This window comes from Palaemon carinicauda, chromosome 22 (genome assembly GCF_036898095.1).
Source record: "Palaemon carinicauda isolate YSFRI2023 chromosome 22, ASM3689809v2, whole genome shotgun sequence".
NCBI classification, from domain to species: Eukaryota; Metazoa; Arthropoda; class Malacostraca; order Decapoda; family Palaemonidae; genus Palaemon; species Palaemon carinicauda.
The window spans coordinates 10,599,630-10,622,968 of record NC_090746.1 but is presented as its reverse complement, the minus strand read 5'-3'; the positions used below and the strand labels follow the sequence as shown (position 1 = coordinate 10,622,968).

Sequence of the window (23,339 nt, the reverse complement as noted above, 5' to 3'; positions counted from 1 at the left end):
CCTGCATGGCGTCAGCGACATCCTCCTCCACTGGAATCTGGATCAGAGGGATCTCCGGCCGAGGCTGGGGAACAACAGCATCAGGGGAAGCCTTGGGAAAAAGGTATGCCCTCATCTTCTCGTTAGGAAGATAAGGTCCAGTGGTGTTTTTCTGAAAACCCCTTACCCATAAGCGAAGCCTCTCCCTCGCTGCATCTCTTGACTCCGCCGACCTAGGGGATTCAAAAGCCTCTGATAGCAGGTTAGTACATACAGCACATACCTGCGGATCCCAGTAACGATGGTCATCATTGGAGGCTGCACAAGCCGCGTGCCTCCTACACGAGGCATGTCCGCAAAAGTTCTTACTGCGGACATTGCAGAAGACACTATCACACTTCGGATGCTCCTCCTGTAAAAGAAGAAAAATTTCCATGAATATCAAGTGAATTTCAATTCACATGTAACAAATGAGTATTCAACAAGAATAAGGGAAAGACACCTACTTGTGAAACCCACACAAACACCTGTGGAAGCCCACCAGCCAAGTCACATAGTTAGTCTTTACTAGAATAACCAGAGAACATATTTCCAAAGGAAATTAGGTGTAGCTCACACCTAAGGTAAAATATTACCATTCCGGCCAGGGATAAAAGAATTATCTTTTATCCTTGTAAGGCGACACCAAGTGATTGTACCAGTAACACAAGTAAGATAGAAAAGACAGTGTTGTAACCTACTACATCATGAACTCCCTTGGTTGAATATACCACCAAGAGAGGACTGATACAGTACCTGAGGGTGGTGTGCCAGCCGGCTATTGCCGGTCAGCACCCCCCCCCCCCCCCCGTTTTTCGAAAGGTAGATCTCAAGTACACAACATCAGATCACCCTTATTGGGGAGAACTCCAGATCCCATGCCTGAACCGGCCGGCAGTGGTTGCCGGACCGCAGCCACCCGGTTTGCACTGCGTTGCCAGCCATCATTCTTAGTGGCCGGCTGACTGGGCAGTGTCGCAGGCCGGCCGGCAGCAGTAAACAAACCCTGCCGGCTGGCCCCCCACACTAGGCAGCGCTCGGCTGCCGGCCCCACTTGTAGTGGCCGGCAGATGAGCAAGAGACCGGCCGGCAAAGGTATACACCCAACGGCGACCGACAGCAAGAGAACTGGAGAACACCCCTCCCCACCGACGGCCGGCCTGTAGGCCGGCAGACGGCAAGGACAACACATACTAAGACAATAGAATGAGTGCCGGGTTAAGAGACTATGAGTCTCTGAGCCCGGCACCCGAAAGAGTGCCGAAAGGAAGGGGAGACACTAAGTCAAGCTTCCTAACCGCTGCATACTGAATCTACAGACGGCAGCGATGGAGGGACCAAGAAAGGACCGGGCAGCACTCGAAGTAATGGTCTCTGCCGGTCGGCACACTCTGCCGGCCGACAGGAGACCACGTCAGTTCCTCATCCCAACCTAGGCTAGGCAAGGATGCAGACGACTGACACAAGGAACGGAAAAAAGAAGGGAAGGACAGAGGGTCCTATCCAACCTTACCTTGGTTAAGGGTCATTCCCAACTAAGACAGTTCATCTCAGTTAGAGAAAGACCCAAGAGGGAGGCCGGCACTACTGGCTGCCTCCCATGAACCACGGCAAGGAAGGAATTGCCCTTCCAGAAAAGGGAACATATCCCGAGACCGGAACGGCAATAGGACAGTCTGATGAGTCACCGAGTAAAGGGATCACTACTGGAACCCAACAAGGTGGACCAAGGGGATAACCCTTAATGCCCGAGTCAATCAGCAAGGGAGACTCTGCCCCATGCCAGACAAACCGGGCTCAGACTAAACACTGTTGTACTGTCCCCCTCTGAACCAATTCAGTTGGAACGGGAAGGTACAGTACTACTCCAGCATAGATATATTTGAAGATTAATTCAAATAAACCACCAGAGTTAAGCCTAAGGCTTAAACAGAGGGAAAGGGTTTGCCCCTTCCCCGAAGAGAAGGGAGCAAACGGGGAACAGATAATATTATAATGACCTAAGACAACCTAGCCTAGGCACTAAGAGAATCGATTACCTAATTCACCGAAACTCACACCAATACTATCTTGGAAGGTACTCGAAAAGGACTTATATGTATAATGTTGCCTAACGCTTAAAGCAATAAATTCACATTTGGAAGACTAATTATCATGCAGGAAGTACATAGGCCAACAGCTAGCCTACGAAGACTAGTGTTGGCAGCCTTGGCAAAACTTCGCCAGGCACACTACTATCGCATCATAACAGAATTCCTAAATAAGCTAAGTAGCTAATATTTAAGCGCAAAGGGGCTGGGAACGTCGCTCTTGCTAACAAATAAATCCTATTCTAGCGAGCGACAGCATCCATGATGCCTCCAGCAGGCAACAGCTCTTGTATCAAAGATAACTCTTTTAATTACTTTAATTTTAACCAAGAGCCTACATTTATACATAAAAGAAATAGTACTCAACTTATCCGAGGCAGAAGAAGTTGGAGAAAGCATTATTAAGCGAGAAAATTCCAAGATTGGGTAGAAAACAGGGAAAACACACCGAGTCGTAGAGCTACGCAAAAAGGAATACAGATGGCGCCGTGAGCGGCGCAGGGCACGCTTTCGAAACGGGGAGGAGAGATGCCTTATGAACGGCTCCCCCCTTTCTTATCGCTTTCGTTTTCTTGCCATTTGACCCCTACGAAGTGTTAACTCTATTCGGGGTATAGATTGCTATGAGGCGTGTCAAGAATACGTCCACTGATATTTACGATATCCCTAAGGTCTTTTTAGGGATACTCGCTCCAGGAGTTAGAATTCTGGGTACCTGAAGGTAAATTCTCTGGGAATATCGCCGTAGTTGTAATATACCCTAGGAAGCTGCCTTTAAGGAACTTCCATCAGGACGACATGGCTTGAGCCCAAAAAGTAAAGTATAGTCTGGAAGAGCAGTTTGGCTTGAATCATTTTATTGTACCATTACTCCCAAGCCTTTTGAGGATCTGACTTCCTCTCTCCATCAGTGTCGTGTGGACAGGCTCTGGCTTGCACTGTTGCACAGGGTACGCCATTGTAACTCTGGTCGATGTACGGTTCAGACGCGAGTTACACATGTGGCCTTTTAAGATTTCTTTCTTTGTTTAACTCTTTTCAATCATTTCAGTATGAATGCAAAGCAAGTTTTTGTGATGAGAACTTAGCTGGGCATGGATTTCAAAGTTTTATAACTGAGTTCCTGAGCATGTTATTGATGTATAAACAGTTTATTCTTAAAATTACATTAGGTTCTTTTACACAGGATCCCAGGAAGGAGTTTAGTGTGGAACCAATTCCAACAGTAGATCAACTTTTCTCTCAGCTTGGTGTGGATGAACTCTTCAATTCTTTATATGCTAACATCTTCATGTATATGCAAAAATTGTGCTATCCATTTGCTAATCCAGTAAGTAAAGATTACAAAATGATTTTATATTTTCCCTGGAATACTTTTTCCTCTATATTCTGTCATCTTTATCTTTAATATAAATATTGTACCAGATAGTCGTATTGTCCTCCTAAATTTTCTAGTCAACTTCTGAAGCTTTTTTAGTTTAGTTTGTAAGTAACTAAATGTTTAACTTGAAAAAAATATTGTAGTGCATACATAGCAGTAGAGTATTTGTTGAGCCATTAACTAGATACAGTAGTGTATAGTCTTTTTGTATATATTTAATCATTTGTAACAAGTTCCACTACAGCTATTTCTGTTGACCTTTACGATGCACTTTACAGAATCACATAACTCCTTATTCACTGGTTGCTAGATTCAAACCCAATGAACTCCCAGGACTCCCCAGTCATCATGACTCCAGTATAGTCACAATGTACATGAATCTCACACCAAAGGATGAATATGAGGTGAGATTCCTTCTGATTTTTAGAAGTTGTCAAGTCTTTCTCACTCTGGAAATTTTTTCATGGATTATAAATCTAAGATATCTCTTGTTATGAAGTTGATCTGATCTTATCCATCAAAAGCATTTAGTAAAAAATTATGAGAAAACATTTTCCTTAAAGACTATTTTCTCATCAATTTGAAAATCATGTGAATATGAACTTTGCTTATCAAAAACTCATATATCATTTGTATCATGAAAATTATTAGAAAACAATTTGAATTTAAAAAAAAAACAAAAAAAAAAACAGCTATTCGAATGGAAAAACTTTTGAAAGAAAGTTATTCGATCGGACAATTATAGAAAATGATGATAATTCGAAATGTTGTTTGAACGTTGTAAGAACATTACTCTAATAGGCAATTGTGCAATGTGATAATCTGAATTCCTCTAATGAGCAGTTGTTCAAAGTGAAAGGTATTCAGATGTTTTCTTTTTGTCTGAAGTCATAATAAATGTTGTGGAGGGCAACAAGCCTGCACCAAGTACCATATTTGACGGCCTATAGGACGCACCCTCATTTCAGCAGGTCAGATTCAGGAAAACAGTTTTTAGTGTATTTAAGCATATTTTGTTGAAAATAGTCTAGCTGTACATTGCACAAGCAAAAATATATCGTATATTTCCATACATAGGACGACCATTAATGCATAAGCTAGCTTTTGTTGCATACTTAAAAACTCAAAATAAATTAAATAGATCAATTTATGTCATGCTTTTGCTAAACATGCAACTTAAGACCGAAAGAATTGCTTTTTTTTTTTTTTTTTCATCACCGATCATAACGAACGCATTTATTTACACATGTAAAAATTAGCTTTTGCAGCAACAGATATCTTACCAAGTATTGGTTATGAAAAAATAATGATATTAATTTTGTTTTACACGTTCTTTTTCCCTAGTAATTGAAAATACTTGAAATAAGAGCGATTCTAAATCAAGTTTTTCCTAATAAACGCTGCCTAGAACAGGAAACATCGTATTGTTTACATTCCATCGCAGATCCTAATAAAGAAAAAAAAAAAAAGCGCATTTATACATCCAAGCGATAACCAACAATACTAAGAGCTTTTAGTGGAGATGTTATGACGAATAATAATGTTTCCCTTCAATGATGACCGAAATACATTTTAAGTGAAAAGGCAAGCCTATGCTTAACGTTGATGGATATCTATTCGTCAAAGACAAACAAGTTAATAACAAGATATATTGGGAGTGCAATAATTACTGATGATGGTCAGATGATAAACGTTCCCTGAGAATATAATCATTCTGGCGATGCCGTAAACGCCCTTGAAGGATGGCACAATGTTTTTTTTTTTTTTTTTTTTCAGCAAATGTGATCTCATTATCCTACAATATGGAAGTTGAGAGATGCTCTAAAAAAAAAAGGACAGGGTTTGCAAGACATTCGTATTGCAAAAATAAGAGCAGGAAGTACATGTATGAAGAGTTCCAAGAATTACCGTGATTCAAAAGGCTAAAAAATAGTGGCAACCTTTAACAAGTATTCAGTATTAAGAGTATTTGCCTGCCGTAGCGCATAACTTGCCTTTATAAGTAAATTTTCCACTTATGGATTTATTCTAATGAGATTTGTGTTTAAAAATTTTTTCTTTAGTATACTTGCATTTTTGTATTTTTAACACCTTTGTTTGAATAAATAATGTTGCATTTCAAATTATTTTCTTTTTGAATAATTTTCCTTTCAAATATCTTTCTTTCGAACAAGTTTCCATTCGACAAGCTGTTTTTCGAATAACTTTTATATTATTTGTTTTCAAACAATATTCACATAATCATATAATTAGACTGATTTTTATGTTAAAGAACTAGCATCACTGAAAATGTACTTGTCATTGCTTTTTAATTGCCTTTCACATGTACAGTATACTTTTTCTTCCCTGGTATTGATAGTTGAAAATATGCTATTTTTTGGGCTCAAGCCATGTCGTCCTGATGGAAGTTCCTATTAGTAGCTTCCTAAGGGATATATGTACTACAGTGATATTCCCAGAGAATTTTACCTTTAGGTCTCTAGAATTCTAACGCCTGGCGCGAATATCCTTGAGTTTTCTCTCAAGGATATCGCATAATATCAGGGGACGTATTCTTGACACGCCACATAGCCATCTACGCCCCGAATAGCGTTTACGCTACGAGGGGGAAAGTGGCAGAATAGAAGGGGAGCCGTATCAAGGTTACCCTAGTTCCCATACTACTATTAAGTATCACAACAGCGCCATATCCAAGATGGTGGACATTCCTAATTCTGTAGCGATTTCGCACGGTGGTGTTCCCTGTTGATCTGACCTTTTCGATCGATTTTCAAGGATTATTATGCAATCCGGCTTCTTTCGCCTCTGGAAAGTTGAGTATTGATTCTTTACAATGTGTGTAATTTAGCTCCTGTCTCACAGTGAAATTAGAGTAATTTATTGTGATTAGGAGCTAGGCCTGTTACCGAAGGCGCCATGGGCGCTGTCGTTCGTTAGGCATGTGTTATTTAGTTAGTAGAACGACATTCGCGGCTTAAATAGCATTAATTATTTAATTATGAAAGCTATTTAGGCAATTTATACTTGTAAAGATATTTATATGCATAATTTTCCTTTTTCTATGTCGATCGTATATGTCAGAGTTTCTGTGATTTAGGTAACAGAGATCTCGTCTTGCCTAGGTAACATAAGGGATATAGTATACTTTCGACATTTCCCCGGTTACCCTCGTGTATTGGTTTATCAATTCAACGGAGATTGATATCTCCTAGAATTATTATATAACCGATACTCGTCTCTAGTGGAGATTTAAGGGTAATCTCTCTTTCCCTCTGAGTGTAGCCTTAGGCTACAACCCTAATGGGTCGTGCCTCGAGTTTTCATTCAGGCATGACTAGCCTAGGGTTTTCTGTCCCTTCCCTTAACCGCGGATAACAGGTTTTGGGAATCGGTCAGAACCTCAGAGTATTTAGTCTTGTGCCGACAGTCGGCGGGCAGGGTGAATAGACATTCCCCTGCCGACGTAGGAGGCTAGCCCTCCCTAGGCCACACCTGAAGAGGTTGTATGATGCCGCCACCTTCTTCCTGTGGTCTAGTAGACTAGTCCTGTGCTCGCAGACCCTAGGCTGAAGAATAGTTATTCTTCTGAGGCCTAGGATGGCGCCGGCACTGGAACTCTGTTTCTCCCTTGTTGAGAGGAGGCGGCACTGCTGCCGTCTCCTTAACTGTATTGACAGACCCAAGGTTGGAGAATTGAATTCTCCTGCCGCATAGGATGGCGCCGATACTGAAATAGAGTTTCTTAAGGGTGTGTAGGACCGGCAACCTTGCCGGCTCCTTCCACACCTCATACAGGACCCTTTTCCCTCCCCCTCTGTTCTTTTGTGATGGCCGAGCCATTGTCTTTCTTTGAGCCGTCGTCCTCTAACCTCACCGTTGCCAGTGGATTGCGGGGGACGGCCAGACTCCTACTCTACAGCTGTTGTCCGGCTGCCTGCGGCTATGCCGGCTGCTGGCAGCCATGACAACTGCCAGCGGCCATGTTTTATACAAACTGTCGGTGGCTATGACGGCTGCTGGCGGCTATGCAGGCTGCTGGCAGCCATGTCATCTTTCGGCAGCCATGATGGCTGTTGGTGGGAAGTCCCTTCTGTCACAAAGGTTCTTCAGTCCTCCCTTCGACTTGCCGGCCACAAGTTCTGTTGCCAGGGTATTAGTCAGACCGGCACAGATAGGTGCTGACTCAGCTGGCAGTATGCCGACTGTACCAGTGCTGCCGGGTGCTAGCCTGCCGGCTATATGCCGACCGGACCTTGCCGGCGATGGTACTTGTGGCTGGATGGAAGCCTGAATGTTACATTCTCTCCTTCCATTTGAACCTTCTTTCTGGAGAAAGGCAGTAAATTAGACGTTTACATCCTTAATTGGTGTATACATACACAGTAATAAGGCAGCCTTCACTCCATTTTGTCTCTCTCTCTTTTAGCTAGCATGCTGGCTGCGCTGGCAGGGACTAGCTATGCCGGCTGAATTACAGTACTGTATATGTTTATACAGGTAGTCGGTATATTTGCAGTATACTGCAGATAGAAAAACTATTGTATATATTATACTAGTAGTTATTTTCCAATATATCTTGGGTATCCTTGCCCGGGTGTTTGCTGAGACCAATCCTATATTGAAAGAAGAGAAATTCTTCAATATTCTGATTAGAAATCAGTTTTCATATTACCCTACAATATTAAATATTTTAAAGGGCTGGTGGTATTACACTTCTGACCCTAAAAGGTTAGAACCCTTATCCTTGAGTTTCCCTAATCAGGAAACTCTATGATTTTAATATTGTAAGGGAAGGTCACAGCAAATGGGCTGGGTAGGATACACAAATATATGTCTTTTATATTTCCTAGTCCAGTCGGCGTCATGCCGGCTGGACCGTGCCGTCAAATGCTTGCCACAATGGCAGCACACTGGCTAAACTACACTATATATGATTATACAGTAGTCAATATTTTGCAATATAGTATATACTGCAAATAGAAAACTATAGTATGATTATACAGTAGTTAGAATTCCTTCAATACTCTGATTAGAAATCAGTCCTCACCCCACAGTGTTAAAGAATAAAAAGGGGCAGTGACTTGTACACTTTTCTACCCCTAGGGGTTAGAACCCTTTCGTTAAGAGTTCCTTGATAGAGGAATCTCCTTATAGTTAATACTGAGGGGAGGTAACAGCATTTGCTTGCAGGGGATACACAAGTATGTCTCCCACTATCCCTTTCTAGCTTACTATCCTAAGCTATTTTAGTTAAAAGATGACTTTTACATATTGCTTATCAGTGAGATAATCAATTGTATACTCATTCTGCTTTCCTTTCTTTACAGGAGGAACCCCAGATGACATGTGTTGCAGTCTTCTGCAATATCAAGAGTAAGTACTTTTATGGTAATAATACATGCAGGTTTCATGCCCCCTGCAATATTATTTCCGAATCCCTGCATTATTGGAACCCTCAAGTTTGCAATGTATGTCGGACCTTAATGTCCGAGGGTTTTGAGAATCCCAAGTCAATGGAGTCTAGGGATGCAGCTCGTAACAAACTACGCAACTCGGTGAGAGGTTTCCAGAAAATCTCTCCGGGACCATACCTACCTAATGATAGGATGCGTAACCTACTATTCCCGAAAGCAAGTAAGGAAATAGTGGTGCCCCAGGCACGATTTACACCTCCCTGCGGCCAGGTAGCCCTTAGAACAGAGGGCAGGAAGCCCCCACGGGAAGAGGTGGATAATGTCTTGTTGGAATTGCTTCCGTCTGTGCCGGCTCTAGAGCCATTAACATCGACATCTTCACCCTTTACCCCTCTATTAGAAGAAATGGACCAATTATGGGCCCATATGAAAGGTCTAATAGAAAACTTTCGCAAATAAGACGAAAAGGATGAAGCAAAATGCAAGATAGAGCTCTGTGAAGCTCCACTTGTCGCTCCCCAAGGGTCATACAAACGACCCAGAGACCAAGACCTTCCGACATGATCCAGAACCAATCCCTGGAGGTTTGCGGAGCTTATGCCGATTTTAAATGGCAAACTCTACTTCTCGGAGAAGATGGGTACTGTTCCTTTGGACGAAATCCAGTTTTGGCCAAACTTTGACGCTTTCCCTAATTGCTTCATTCGACTCAGACATGAACCAACGTCAAGAAAAGAAACGGAACTGAAGGAGGTCATGATTCTCGACCATGATAAGGCACAGGCTATCTTGTCAAATAGCCTGAGAAAGGCGGGTTACTCGGTGTCGAAGGTATTCACACTAAGTAACAGACACCCTTCCTTTCTTGCTCCTGCTTCATTATCATTACCCTTTACGTGGAAGGCATTTAAATCTGTTGCCAAGGCAGTGGAGGCAGGTAGACCATGTCCTGCACTCTAGGAGTGCAAGCCTCTGTCACTAGCCTTTCCCAGGCGGGAGAAGGATTGGAAGGAAGTCCACTAAACCTTTTCAGTAGGAAGACTAGACGTGGATGTCGCTAGATGACAGTTTAGTGAGAATCTCCCTAAACTATCTGAGTTTCTTTTGGGTAAGGAACAAGAGACAAAGGAGAGACTTGCAGCCTCCCTATCCCTACAGAACTGCATAGAGTTGTGTTCAGCCCATCAAAGTACCCCAGACATGCTCATGGTCTCGGCCAAAATGCATATGGCCACCTTAGTAAAAGACCTTTATGCCTTTATGAAGGCTAGGAGAGCCTGTAGGGAGTTTGTGTTCGCTGCCACAACAGTGAAACACGAAACCAGGAAGCTGATATCTTCCAACATCTGGGATAGAGACCTCTTTCCAAACGAGGTAGTAAGAAAGGTGGTTAAGAAGGCCACCACGGAAAACATAGGACTTCTCCAAAAGTGGGGCATCTTTTCAAAGAGAAAGTCTTTCACGGTTGTGGGTCCCCAACCTAAAAGGAAGACGGAAAAGTCTAGAAATGTTACTCGGGCTGTTCAACAACATTCCACAGTTACAATGACCGCGGTGCCACAGGCAAGCGGTCGAATATGTAAACCTTCTGATCAGGCGAAGCAAATAGATGCTGCTTCTGGTACGAGGGAGGTTCCTTCAGGATCGCTGGACCTTCGATCCTTGGGTCCAAGGCCTAAACAAGATGGGACTAGGATGAAAAATAGACATGCCTCCACCATCATTTCCTCAACTCTTCCTACACTCCAAAACCCTCCTGGAAGAGTAGGAAGAGTATACCTTAAAGCTCTAGAGCATACAGGTGGTAAGGAAAGTATAGTCCATCGAATTCCAGGGAAGGCTGTTTGGTGTTCACGAGAAGGACTCGAGAAAACTCAGAGTCATTCTGGACTTGTCGCCACCGAACAAGTTCAAATAAAACAGCAAGTTCAGAATGTTAATCCTTCTGAACATAAGGACCTTGTTTTAAAAAGGGGTGTTCGCAGTCTTGTCAGACCTGGAAGATGTCTATTGGCAACTTCCAGTCAGTCACCCCCTCCCCTCCTACCTAGGATTCAAGTTACAGACGATAACGTATGTCCTAGGAAAGATATTTGTCGGACTAACCACAGTCCTAAGTATCTTCACGGGATTGGCAGACACAGTCACGCAAAAACCAAGCCTAAAAATGGTTCAGGCAACAATGTACCTGGACGAAAGGCTGGGGTGGGCAGCACCCGAAGTGTCTGGTCTATGAGCATCCAAGGAAGTGATCCGGTTCCCGGAACATCGGGGATGCAAGATAAGCTTCACGAAATCTCGATTCTCTCCAGCTCAAAGGATTCAATGGTTAAAAAACCATTGAAACCTGTGGTCACACCAACTCTCCTTTTCCTTGGGGATATAAAAGGAGATCGCAGGGTCGGTCAAGAGACTATGGTAATCAGTCAGGATTCCAAGATGCTAACAGGGAGGAGTTCTGAACTCTCTCCAGTTTGCAATAGTGACAGACCCAGTCTCTCCTTAATCGCTTCCCTAACAATGGTCAAAGGCCAAAAGCCCCAAGGCCATGTTGGTCCTGTCATGGGTGAGGAAACTCTCTCCACATAGATCAGACCTCCTCAGGCTGATCTGGGACATCGAAGCGATAATGAGACGTCGGAACAGACAAGGCTAGAGAGCGTCTCATATAGTTTAGGTGACATTAACCATCCCTTGCCTAAAGGGATGGCACCTATCAGGTGTTCATGTACAATCGATCCGCAATGTGACAGCGGATGCTCTGCTCGGGTGCAAGCCGATAGAGTTAGAATGGTCCACAGACGCAGACCTATTCTCTCCCAGATGGGAACAAGTCCCCGAGCAGCAGATCGACCTCTTCGTCACGAGCGTCATCAAGAAACTACCTCGATATGTAGCCCATACGAGGATCCTCTAGTGGAGATACAGACATCATGTCTCTAATATAGAAGGGATGGACTCGGGAATTCCTGTTCATCTCATCCAATCTCATGCTGAAGGTCCTCAACATGCTGAAATCCTTCCCAGGAGGAGTGGCTCTGTTGGCTCCCAAGTAGCCCAAGAGCAATCTGTTCCCTTTAGTGAAGGAACTGAAGCTGAGGCTGGCCCTAGTTCTGAATCCAGGACTACCTCAGAAGGTTCAGAAGTTAATTGCCTTCGATTTATCACAGAGAGCCCAAACCCTTCATTTCATGATTTTCTTGCCCTAGTGGTTAGGAAAAGATTTGGGATATCAGAAGGCAATATAGAATTCTTAGAAGAATACAAGTCTAAGTCAACTAGAAGACAATATGAGTCATCTTGGAAAAAGTGGGTTGCTTTTGTAAAAGCAAAAGGACCGAAAGAAATTTCAATGAACTTCTGTCTGTCCTTCTTTGTCCACCTTCATAATCAAGGTCTGGCGGCCAACATGATAATTACGTGCAAGTCAGCCTTGACTAGACCTCTTCTATATGCCTTTCAAGTGGATCTGGCGAATGAAATCTTTAATAAGATTCCAAGGGCATGTGCAAGGCTTAGGCCTGCAGCACCGCCAAAGCCCATCTCATAGTCTGTGGACAAGGTACATTATGCCTCATCTGTGAACAATGCAGATTGTTCCCTCAAGGATCTAACCCAAAAGGTTATTTTTCTGTTCGCTATAGCCTCCGGGGCTAGAGTTAGTGAAATAGTGGCCCTATCTAGAGATGAGGGCCACATTCAGTTCACAGAAGCGGGAGAACTGAATCTCTTTCCTGATCCAACCTTTTTCGCTAAGAACGAGCTACCTGGAGAATCTGCCCTCTGAAGGAAGATGTCTCTCTATGTCCTGTAGTGCCTAAAGGTCTATCTTCGTAGAACTTCAGACTTCAGGGGAGGACAGCTCTTTAAAGGAGAAACCTCTGGATCAAACTTATCCCTAAAACAGCTGAGGGCGAAACTCGCCTACATTATTCGCAGAGCAAATCCTAACAGTACTCCCGCAGGTCATGATCCGAGAAAAATTGCTTCATCACTGAACTTTTTTCAGTATATGGACTTTGAGTGTCTTCGCTCATATACTGGATGGAAATCATCCAGGGTGTTCTACAAATACTATGCTAAGCAGGTCCACGAACTGAAGCATTATGTGGTGGCGGCAGGTAGTGTATTAAAACCTGTCGTTAAATTCTGCGATGAACAGTTAATTGATTGGGACTATCAATTAAAGGGAGAAAGTGTCAGCACTTTTAGTGTGATCCCCTTTTAAATAAGTGTTACCATGGTGACACTAACTCTGTTCAAAATCTCGGGTGTGGAATTATACAGATAGCACTAGTGCTGTGTGTACGTAGTACTCAGTATTGATAGAATATAACAGGTACAGAAATTATGAAGAGAAATTTTATTAAAATCTTTTCTTTAGTCTGAGAGTGGCACTCATCATTTCTTCCCTTTCAAAAGGGAAAAATAATTTCTGTATATGTTGCATGTATAATTCCTTTATCATGCTACATTCATTTTACTTGTTAATTCATTTAGTCATTTATTAGAAATAAATGTTTACAGTGAGCCCTCGCTACTTCGCGGTTCGACCATCGTGGAGTCACCACTTCGCAGATTTTTTTCATAACGCATGTATATACATATATCGCGGATTTTCCGGAAATTTCGAAAATACCACGATGTGACCGATGGTGCGAGATTGGAGAAAGTAAGGAAAATTGAATCATGATTGATTTTCAATATAAATGAAACTTTGAGGAGCAACAAATATATCATTTGTTAGAGAGATAGAGAGAGGTAAGGAATGAGAGGTAGTGAAAAGTAGCCCACAGAGAGAGAGAGAGAGAGAGTGTGTGTGTGTGTGTGTTGTTTTAAATGTAACAAACAAAAAAATTTTATAGGTTATAACACATTGGTGCTTATGTAATATCAACTGTATACTGTAGACGGTTTGAATAAGTTAAGAAATGGTATAAACGATACTTTGTTAGTGTATTCGTACACTCTCAAGACCGGCAGCTAGACGTCAGGTGATCTAATCACAGCCAAAAGTAAAACAAAAAGAAGTCAACAATACTCGATTTTTAAAACACACCCGAAATTTAAAAACAAAAGTACACGCTTTCTTAATGTGCAATTAACTATTTAAAGAGTAGCAATTTTCTAGAATAAAATGATGTTTCCCAAAAAATAGTGGTTTGCTGATGAAATCGGATGCCGTATTTTTAGCAACGATTGAAATGGATGTAAACTCGGCATAATTTTTTCATTTCGTATTTAATTGACACCAAGAAAACTAATTTTAGTTTCTTCATCTATATGTAAGTATTGTATAACACGAAGAGAGAGAGAGAGAGAGAGAGAAAGAGAGAGAGAGAGAGAGAATGAATCAGCTGTTGTAATCGAATGCCGTGTTTTTGTTTCGTGAGAATTTCATCGCCACGACTATAACAACAACATACTGTACTGAACTTTACAGTATTATACAGACTACTGTAATATGATAAAGTAAAATATTTGTAATAACCTATTTTATATGAAATGGGGCTATTTTTTTTTTTTTTTAAATTTACATTTACATACGTAAAACAACTCTCTCTCTCTCTCGTAAATTGTTTTCCTGCTTTGCTACGTATGTATGATTTTATATAGATATGGTAAATAATATTTGTAATAACATATTTTCTAAAAGCTTTTACTGTAATACACCCGGAGGGGGAGAGGTGAGGGAGGGAGAACCCGTTGAACGCACAAAACGGAAAACGGGAAATCCGCTCACCCACCGGAGCTAAGAAAGAAAACGAGAGAAAGGGGTAACTCGTGACTGCGAACAGAAAACGGGAACCCCAAGCTCTCGCTCTCTTGGACACAATATCAGGACTAATAATCACACAACACTATTATAAACGTATAAAATAAAAATGTACATCAAGATAAGACTACGAACGAAGAATAGCATCTGCTAAGACTTAAAATAAATAGCACAATCGAGTGACGAACGCCCCGGAGGGCCGGGTACTAAACAATAACAAAGCTAGACCGCTATCTCGTTCGTAGGCTGGACTTGCTAGCAAAAAGTACCATGAGCATAATAACACAAAAAAAAATAACGGTTCTAAAGGCATAAGGCCAGGGACTTAACCAAGAACCTAAGTGACAGAGTACTAAACGGGCAGACAAAGATGAATTCCCATACAAGTGAACAAACAATGGCCGCCGTGAAGGGCCAGACGGGAATATTAAAACAAACTATACTGGATATAAAACAAAAGCCCGGTACTATAAAAAGCTGTCAAAACAAACTATGGTACTTAACATTGGAATGTGTGAAGATGGAGCTTCGGACATGACGAAATAAATCCACGAATGTTAAAAAAGGTCGAGAGCACCACAAAAAAATTCCACACTAACAAAGTCCAAAAAGAAGGATGTTGTTCAGATGGCGCTCGCGTCGTGGCGTGGGTGGTGTGGCGCTGGTGGTTGGCTAGGGCCTTTGTATCGGCCCATCCCTTTGACGAAGGAATTAACTAAATGGAAGACAACCTGTGAATAGTGGATTTCACGCGCCTTTGCTTTATACACGACACCCAAAAGGTGCTCGCGCGAGGGTTGTAACCTCAGCATTCCATGCTTTTATCTTTCTCTGGTATAATTGGAAGGTTTTATCAGAAAAGGTATATAAGAAGGACTCTTTTCACCGGGCGCCACAGGTCTCTCCCCAGAAATAGATTTTTCCTTCGTCAAAATCTCTTATTTATCACTTTCATCATGCGCGTTAAATGCCTTCGTTTGTTTACTGAGTGTACTTTATGACGCCGTCGTTTCAGGCGGCGTCATAAAGATAAACATTTCATTTGGAAGTCCTAAGAAAAATTAAGTAAAACATTGGTAATAACAAAATCAACATACTGTACTGAATAATCAATATAATCGATGCAAAAACTAACCTATACACAGATGTGTAAATGCGTTTGTTTCTTCATTCTGATCAGAGATAAACGTAAACAAAACATTGGTTGCCATTTTTTATCGTGCTTTTTGGCTTGTTTAGGAAACGCATGATATAAAATCGCCTTTAATATTTGTGCCTGTTTTAGTTTAGGGTACTGCAGTACATGCATTAAGTGTTCTGTACATTAAAGGGTAGTTTGTTAACAGTACTACCATAGATTAAGGGAGCCATAGATGCGTCACTACATTATGACAAGGTGTCACACCACGCATGCAGCGCCATCTATGTTCTATTGCGGTCATAACGGCCGGCTCAAGCAGCAGCTGTGTTTGATCATAGATGTATTATTTTAAGAAGTTTGATTATCCGTGGAAACTGGTTTGATACGTGACAAATAAAAAAAAACTAATGGAAAGCGTGAAGCATAGCTAAATATTGGTGGTTTTGAAGATCCTTGGCAAACACACAATCTATAAAATAACTTCCATCCCTGGTAGATGATGTACTAGTAAAAATTAAATCCCAGCAAAAATATGAAAAAAAAATGTTTCAGTTTCCTAGTGTCTGTGGTTCCAGTCCAGGCTTTCTTGGTATGAAGTGAATTATACCGGGACTTGATTGGCAGAGTGTGTCATATACTATTATCTAGTAATCTCCCTAAATTTACTAGCACTGGTGATATTAAACTTTTTTTATTGTACCAGGTACAGTAATTAGGCTCAATAAAACCGTTGATAAAATAAAACGTCATTACATTGCTGTTGTTCGCAACTTGTTTATCCACAAATTATATATTCACCCCTTGGTACATAAAAGAAAAATAATGTAATTTTTTTTCTATGGTTAAATTAAAAATATTGAATTTTCGCAAAATTGTCTTAAGTCCAAATACCCGCCAATAGATGTACTTACACGATACTTGATTTTCAAAAAACAAAGAAAAAGCAAGGTTGGTGGATTTGTTTTTTCATAAGGAATTTATTTCATGGTCATAAGATTAGCCATCATAGCTATTTCATATAATAGACAATAGTTTGCACCTGTTGTTATTCAGATCATGTATTTATTCATCAATTGTTATTAAAAGTACATCACTTCGTTAACAATCAATGTTGGATTGACAACAAAATCACATGCTTTTCACCGAATATTATAGCAATAGCAAAGATTTATAGCAAAAATCACTTTTATTCCTGAAATGAACAAGGAACAATCGGCATTTATAACCAGACATGCGTGTAATGTTGGAAAAGTACTGTAGACAAAATTTGATGAAATGATATGCAAATAGGACACAAATGACCACACACCTATATTGCAATCACATGGCAGTCTGTTCCGATTTGTTCACAAAATCAGGGTAAATTTCATATATTCAAGTTTTTTTTTCTCCAATCACTACTCGATGCATTATATTCTCAAATCTGTAGAAGACACTCACTTTTATTTCTTCCAATCCACATTCAAACATTGATCTACAGACAAGAGACTTCTCATCATGCTCATATCTGTTAAAGTATTAAATAGTGATGGACCGATTATCGACTTTTTTGATCATCACTTGAAAAAACAAACCGATTCCGATAATCGATTTGAAAATCTAGGTATCGATTATCTAAAACAAACCAAAAAGTTGTGCAGGAAAAAAAGAAAAAAAAAAGTGTGCATAAAATAAATTAGTGTTCAGAAAAAGCAATGAACAAGATTTTTGTGAAGTTAACATTGTCAAAAATAACATTGAAGGCATGGGAAAGGTAAAATAGCATGATGCCTATTATCAGATTAATGTTTTAGGCAGCTCACTTTTTTTTTTAAATGAACAATGAACAATTGGCATTTATAACCAGACAAGCGTATAATGTTGGAAAAGTACTGTCAAAAATTTGATGAAATGACATGCAAATAAAACACAAACGACCACACACCTATATTGAAATCACATGGCAATCTGTTCCAATTTGTTAACAAAATCAGGGTAAATTTCATATATTAAATTTTTCCAATCACTACTGGATGCATAATATTCTGGAATCTGTAGTAACATGAAACAATTATGTTCTTGCGAGATCAATATGATGTTTTGTGGATTGATGTAAGAATGTGATATTGATCGCGGCATTAGCCATGTTTGAATGCATAGGGCGATCACTATCAACTCGAGCAATCAATATGGAATTCAGCAATCAATATGAACGTTTGTGGTTTGTTACATATAGGCATTTTGCAGAATCAGAGCGTAGAAAAAAATTCCAACAAATAATAGTCACTTCGATTTCTTTCAATCCACATTCGAACAAATTGATCTACGAACAAGAGACTTCTCATATGTGTTCAAGTATTAAAGCTTTTCTGTTACGTTTGTTCCTAGGTTTCTCTACCAATGCCGTGTTAAAAAACTTGACAGCATAAAATATTCTCATTTTCATAAATAAATACACCAGGGTACTGATACGATGTGAGCATTTATCAGCAGTGAACCAGCTGAGATCAGCACTCTGCATAACCATATTTACCAATCTTTGACAAAGTTTGGGCATATGCATTAAGTTCATGAAGTAATGTATAAAAACCTTCTCACAAAATTCCATGAATGTAACAAAATTGTCTGTTGGCACAAGTCACCGCAACTAAAACCAGATGGCGCTGCTGTGTATGGTGTGACAAAAACGCCATATGGAGGCGCAGAGATGACGCATCTATGGCTCCCTTAATCTATGGTACTACGTACAAGGGAAGGTTTTAAAAGTCTGAATATACATGTTAATTAAATACGTAAATATGGTGTCACTACTTCGCGGATTTTCACCTATCGCGGTCGGGTCTGGAACCTATCTACCGCAATAAACGAGGGCTCACTGTATTAGAATGTAATTGCGTCCTAATTCGCCCGGCAATTGCATATTTAAGATGCAAAAGTTCTTTGACTTACTCATGTAAGTATACTTCATATCATTGTATGCTTGCAAAAAATGGATATAATGGACACTTGATATTGGTTCGGCAATATATACAAACCATGAGACTGTATACTCAGTGTATACTTATTTTTGTTCATACAATATATGCTAACCTTGAGGCCCCTTTTCTGCCGTCTAGAATGACTCTTCCCTGTAAGGGGCAGGAAGAACTAACATCGTTTATGATTAGTGATGATGACGGATAACTAACGTCATTTGTCTCAAATGGTCCAGATGACCATAGAAATATTGTCCCAATGTTAAGGCACTGATGAAAATCCAGATACATTAATGCTCTGGAATGCTTCCATCAGGAAGACATGGCTTGAGCCCAAAAAACGGATTTTAAGCGAATCGAAAATCTATTTTTGGGTGAGGTAGCCATGTCGTCCTGATGGACCCACCCTTCTTTTCTAAAGAAAAGATCTTCACAGAATCCCTCCCGAAACTACTGTATCTGTAGCACCATGCTCAATGCTACAAGGAATGTCCGCCACCTTGGATATGGCGCTGTTGTGATACTTAATAGTAGTATGGGAACTAGAGTAACCTTGATACGGCTCCCCTACTATTCTGCCACTTTCCCCCTCGAAGCGTAAACGCTATTCGGGGCGCAGATTGCTATATGGCGTGTCAAGATTACGTCCCCTGATATCCTTGAGAAAAAATTTAAGGATATTCGCGCCAGGAGTTAGAATTCTGGAGACCTAAAGGTAAAATTCTCTGGGAATATTTCTGTAGTACATATATCCCTTAGGAAGCTACTAATAGGAACTTCCATCAGGACGACATGGCTACCTCACCCAAAAATAGATTTTTCGCTTCGCTCAAAATTCGTTTATTACTTCGTTTTTTTTTTCTTTGAATTCAAGAATAAGTTTTCAGCCTTACATTTAAAATTTCTGGTTGTTATTTTGATTTGAACAAGGTCACCATTATGTAACTGTTAATTGTTAGGTAGAATACATCATAATGATAATCATAATATTAAGGAATATATATTTATATATGAAACAAAATTACTCATTAATATAATTTTTTTCAGGGAGGAGAAGTAGAGTTCACAGAGCAAGAATGCAAAGTGAAGTCAGAGGTTGGACATTTACTTGTATTCCCTGGTAGGATGACCCACCCAAAAATGCTACATAATGTCACCGAAGGAGTTCTCTATAAGGTCATGATATACTCCGAAGAGTTTCCTCCAGAAGAGTCAAAGAACACTTATTCTTCAAAAGAATGAATGTCTTAGCATTCCTCTCTGAAGACAATAATTTCACAGCTAAACATAGAAAATCCATATTAAAAGACATGGTCTGTTTATTTCTTATATCAAGCATTGTAAATTTTACCTTAAAGGATTTCAGAATTTCAAATTTTACTTAGGAAATTATTAGATATTTGCTGGAATATTTAAGAATTATTTTCATAAAGTGGTAGGATAATGAAAAATCACCGATTAGTCACCATTAACTTTCAAAGCAAATTAGGTTCTTGCCAGAATACCAATTATGTTGGATGGATTGGCACATCTAAATTGTCTCCTATTTGATAGTCTTTCCTATATCCGGTCTTTGATAGACTGACATATGTCATGCTGCTAGCTGAATATAATTGTTTGCTTGTTTCTAATGGGTCACTTCTACAGCAGTCTTGATTTCTCTTTTGAGAATAATTTTTATCCTGTCCTCTGAACCGTGATTGGTGTTTAAAGAGCCTAAAACAAAAGTCTCCTTTCACAGAAACTGAAATTGATTTCCTTCTCTGCTCATGTGTATTCATATGACTCCCTTATGAATCGTAGCCATGACCAAGCCTCTCTAGAGTTAGAAATGGTTGTTTGTTTTGCTGCTTGGCAGAATTGTCCTGGCTTAGGTTGTTTTGATTACGTTGACTATCCATCTGACAGAACCCACCTTTGATCGATGGACTGCAACTATCAAGTTCTTTGGGATAGATACTCTGATCACTCATGAGTTTAAGTCCTCTCGTTCCTTATTACTATACAAGGGTATGAAAAGTTCTTCCAAAAACTAGTTTTACTATCAAATTTAATTTCCTGCTAAAAAATACAAATTTACAGAGAGGTTTTTTGAGTTGGTTTCATTTTATTCAGTTTACTAAGAATTCTATAATCAACAGGATCATCTATATCATCATCTTCTGGAGATGTTTCATCAATCTCGTATCTGAAAAATTATTTTGTACATTTATAATCAATCACCTTATAACATGACATATAGATAGTTAAAATAGTAAGAAGATTTCTTTTGTGCATGCAGTAAAAATTATTGAGCATGCAATAAACAAAGATGACAAATTTGTATTTTTTCTGAAGATACAAACCGGGAGTTATTTATAGGGATTTTACTTTTGGCAAAGCTGGAAGACTAGCTATAAGACTTCAAGTGAAGTGTAACTACCCTATCGCTAGTTAGCAGGGGGCCGGTATCCAGTTACCCCGTTCGCACACACATACCTATGTTGTCTCATCACTTTTTATTGAAGGCAGGACTTATCAGGGGACAAGTGATGACGGGCCAATTTGTATAAATATCTCCAGGTTTGTATCGTTAGGAAAAATACAAATTACTTCTAAATTTGTCATTTGTTCTGACACTAAATACAAATCCTAGCTATTTATAGGGTATTGACTCGCCCTTTAGGAGGATGAAAGTCTGAACCAACTGGCTGATATTTGACCAGGGGTTTTCCTGTACGTGTTCCGCATGTAACAGGCAGATACCCTGACACCTCGCTAAAATATCCGTGCAAAGCTTGGTTAGCGGCCTAAGCAATTTGTGTGATACTAGCAGTGTGACTAGTATAAGAAGGAATTCTCAGAAATAGGAATCTTTGAATCATCCATATACGTTACCCAATCCCACTTCACCAGGGGTATGAGGATGTAAAAAGTATATCTCACTATACCAGGTTACGCAAAGGAAATGGTTTTACCGGCAGACAGAGGCAGCCAGCCATGCAGAGTACTGTAGGTGCTGTTCGCACGCAGGGGGATTGGATGAAAGAAAGAGCCAGTCATTCTTTGTCATTCATACCAGACTCAACCATGGTTAAACTCTCCCCTTCACCATCTGCTACTCATCCATCAAGGAGCCTGAGGTGTTTAAATCATTTATTGTGTAGCCACCAATGATTAATGGAGAAAGTCTCCATGTTCCTGTGGGTCACATCTTGCAGGAAGTGGGGGGTCATATGATGCTTCCACACGCCCGCTGTAAAGGCCAGTGTCACAGATAAGTTAACATAAACGCTAGGGGTGTACTCCTGCCCCAACGTTATGACCTCTAAGTCTCCTCTGAGGTGAACAATGCTTGGTCTATGATCTTGCGAATTCAAGCCGAGAACATGTTCTTGGTGATCTTTCTCTTGACATTCCCAGAGCTGACGAAGAGTGCTGACACTTTGGGTCGAGCTCCTGTAGTTTCCTTGAGGTAGCCCTTAAGTTCCTCCCTGGCATTGTAGCCGTTAATCTGGATCATTGGTTACGTTATGAAGAATTTCCAATCCGAAGGGCTCGAATATGGGATCCGAGCTGCCAGGAACAAAGATGAGTATTACCTGGCCCATTGCCATGAATGAAAGACTTTGAAGGCAGCCCATGGGGTTCACCAATTCTCTTGGCCGAACCCAACACAAGCAGGAGACATGTCATTAAGGTCAGGTGAAGATCTGCTTCTTGGCGTCCTGGGTCGTAAGGGGCACCCTCCCGAAACTGAAGGATGCAAACCATGCCCCGTAAAGGAGGTCTCCCTTCCAAATGAGCGCAAGTAGGCTTGAAACTCTGTATAAAGAGAGGTGATGCTGATACAGAGGAGAGGTTACTTCCATTCAGTCTGAAGGCGGCTCAAGGAGAAGCGGTGGCCTTTCATCCCTGACACCGAGAAAAGCTTTCATCCAGAAATTAAACAAGGAATTCCACTATTGCTAGAATAATGGCATCGAGGAGAGATAAACCCCTTCCACGATACCAACTACATAAGACCTAGGCCTGGTATACCTGAGGTAAAAATTTAATCAGGGATCAAGACATCCTCTTCGCAACTTATTACGTCAAGGACTCTCTCAGAGAAGAGAGCTGGATAGTCTCCAGGCATAAAGTCACAGCGAAGCTACAGCTTTGTGAAGGATGTTCACTTATGGCTGTTAAGAGTAGAACATGTTGAAGAGGGAGTTCTCTCGGGATCTAGATCAAGAGTCAGAGAAGAGTCTGCTATGAAGAGCAAGGACGGTAAATGGACGAATCCAATTCCCGTTGGAGGAATCCCCTGAAGGTGAGACCAAACAGGTAAGGAAGTCGTTCCCGCAGACGGGGAAAAGCACCCAACATCTGCTGCCACTGTGGGCAATTCTCCCCTTAAGCAGGAAGATTGCTAAGCAGTGGCTGGTGGAGGGACTATCCGTCAAAAGGGAAGGTGGCAACACCTGGAGACTAACCTCCTGGCCACACGGTTTTCCATCAACGAGTTCTAGCTCAAGTTGAAGGTCGACGAGTGTTGCCTGAGAAATGTAGGAAAAGTTAGTTTCTGGATTCCCCCTACTGTT

The 23,339-nt window shown here is 40.7% G+C and overlaps 2 protein-coding genes across 4 annotated transcripts in view; one reads left to right on the top strand and one right to left on the bottom strand.

The window, feature by feature from the left end:
• Positions 1-20,668, top strand: part of LOC137616316 (procollagen-lysine,2-oxoglutarate 5-dioxygenase 1-like) — a 201,984-nt gene extending 181,316 nt beyond the window's left edge. For all 3 annotated transcript variants that reach the window (XM_068345964.1, XM_068345966.1, XM_068345965.1), the window contains 3 exons: positions 3,295-3,438; positions 3,768-3,893; positions 19,822-20,668. In XM_068345964.1, coding sequence (XP_068202065.1) covers positions 3,295-3,438; positions 3,768-3,893; positions 19,822-20,016 — 465 coding nt within the window. In that variant the 3' untranslated portion in view covers positions 20,017-20,668. The remainder of the gene's footprint in view (positions 1-3,294; positions 3,439-3,767; positions 3,894-19,821) is intronic.
• A 138-nt stretch (positions 20,669-20,806) lies between these two features.
• Positions 20,807-23,339, bottom strand: part of Naa40 (N-alpha-acetyltransferase 40) — a 123,093-nt gene continuing 120,560 nt past the window's right edge. The window contains exon 6 of the mRNA XM_068345967.1: positions 20,807-20,962. Coding sequence (XP_068202068.1) covers positions 20,851-20,962 — 112 coding nt within the window. The 3' untranslated portion in view covers positions 20,807-20,850. The remainder of the gene's footprint in view (positions 20,963-23,339) is intronic.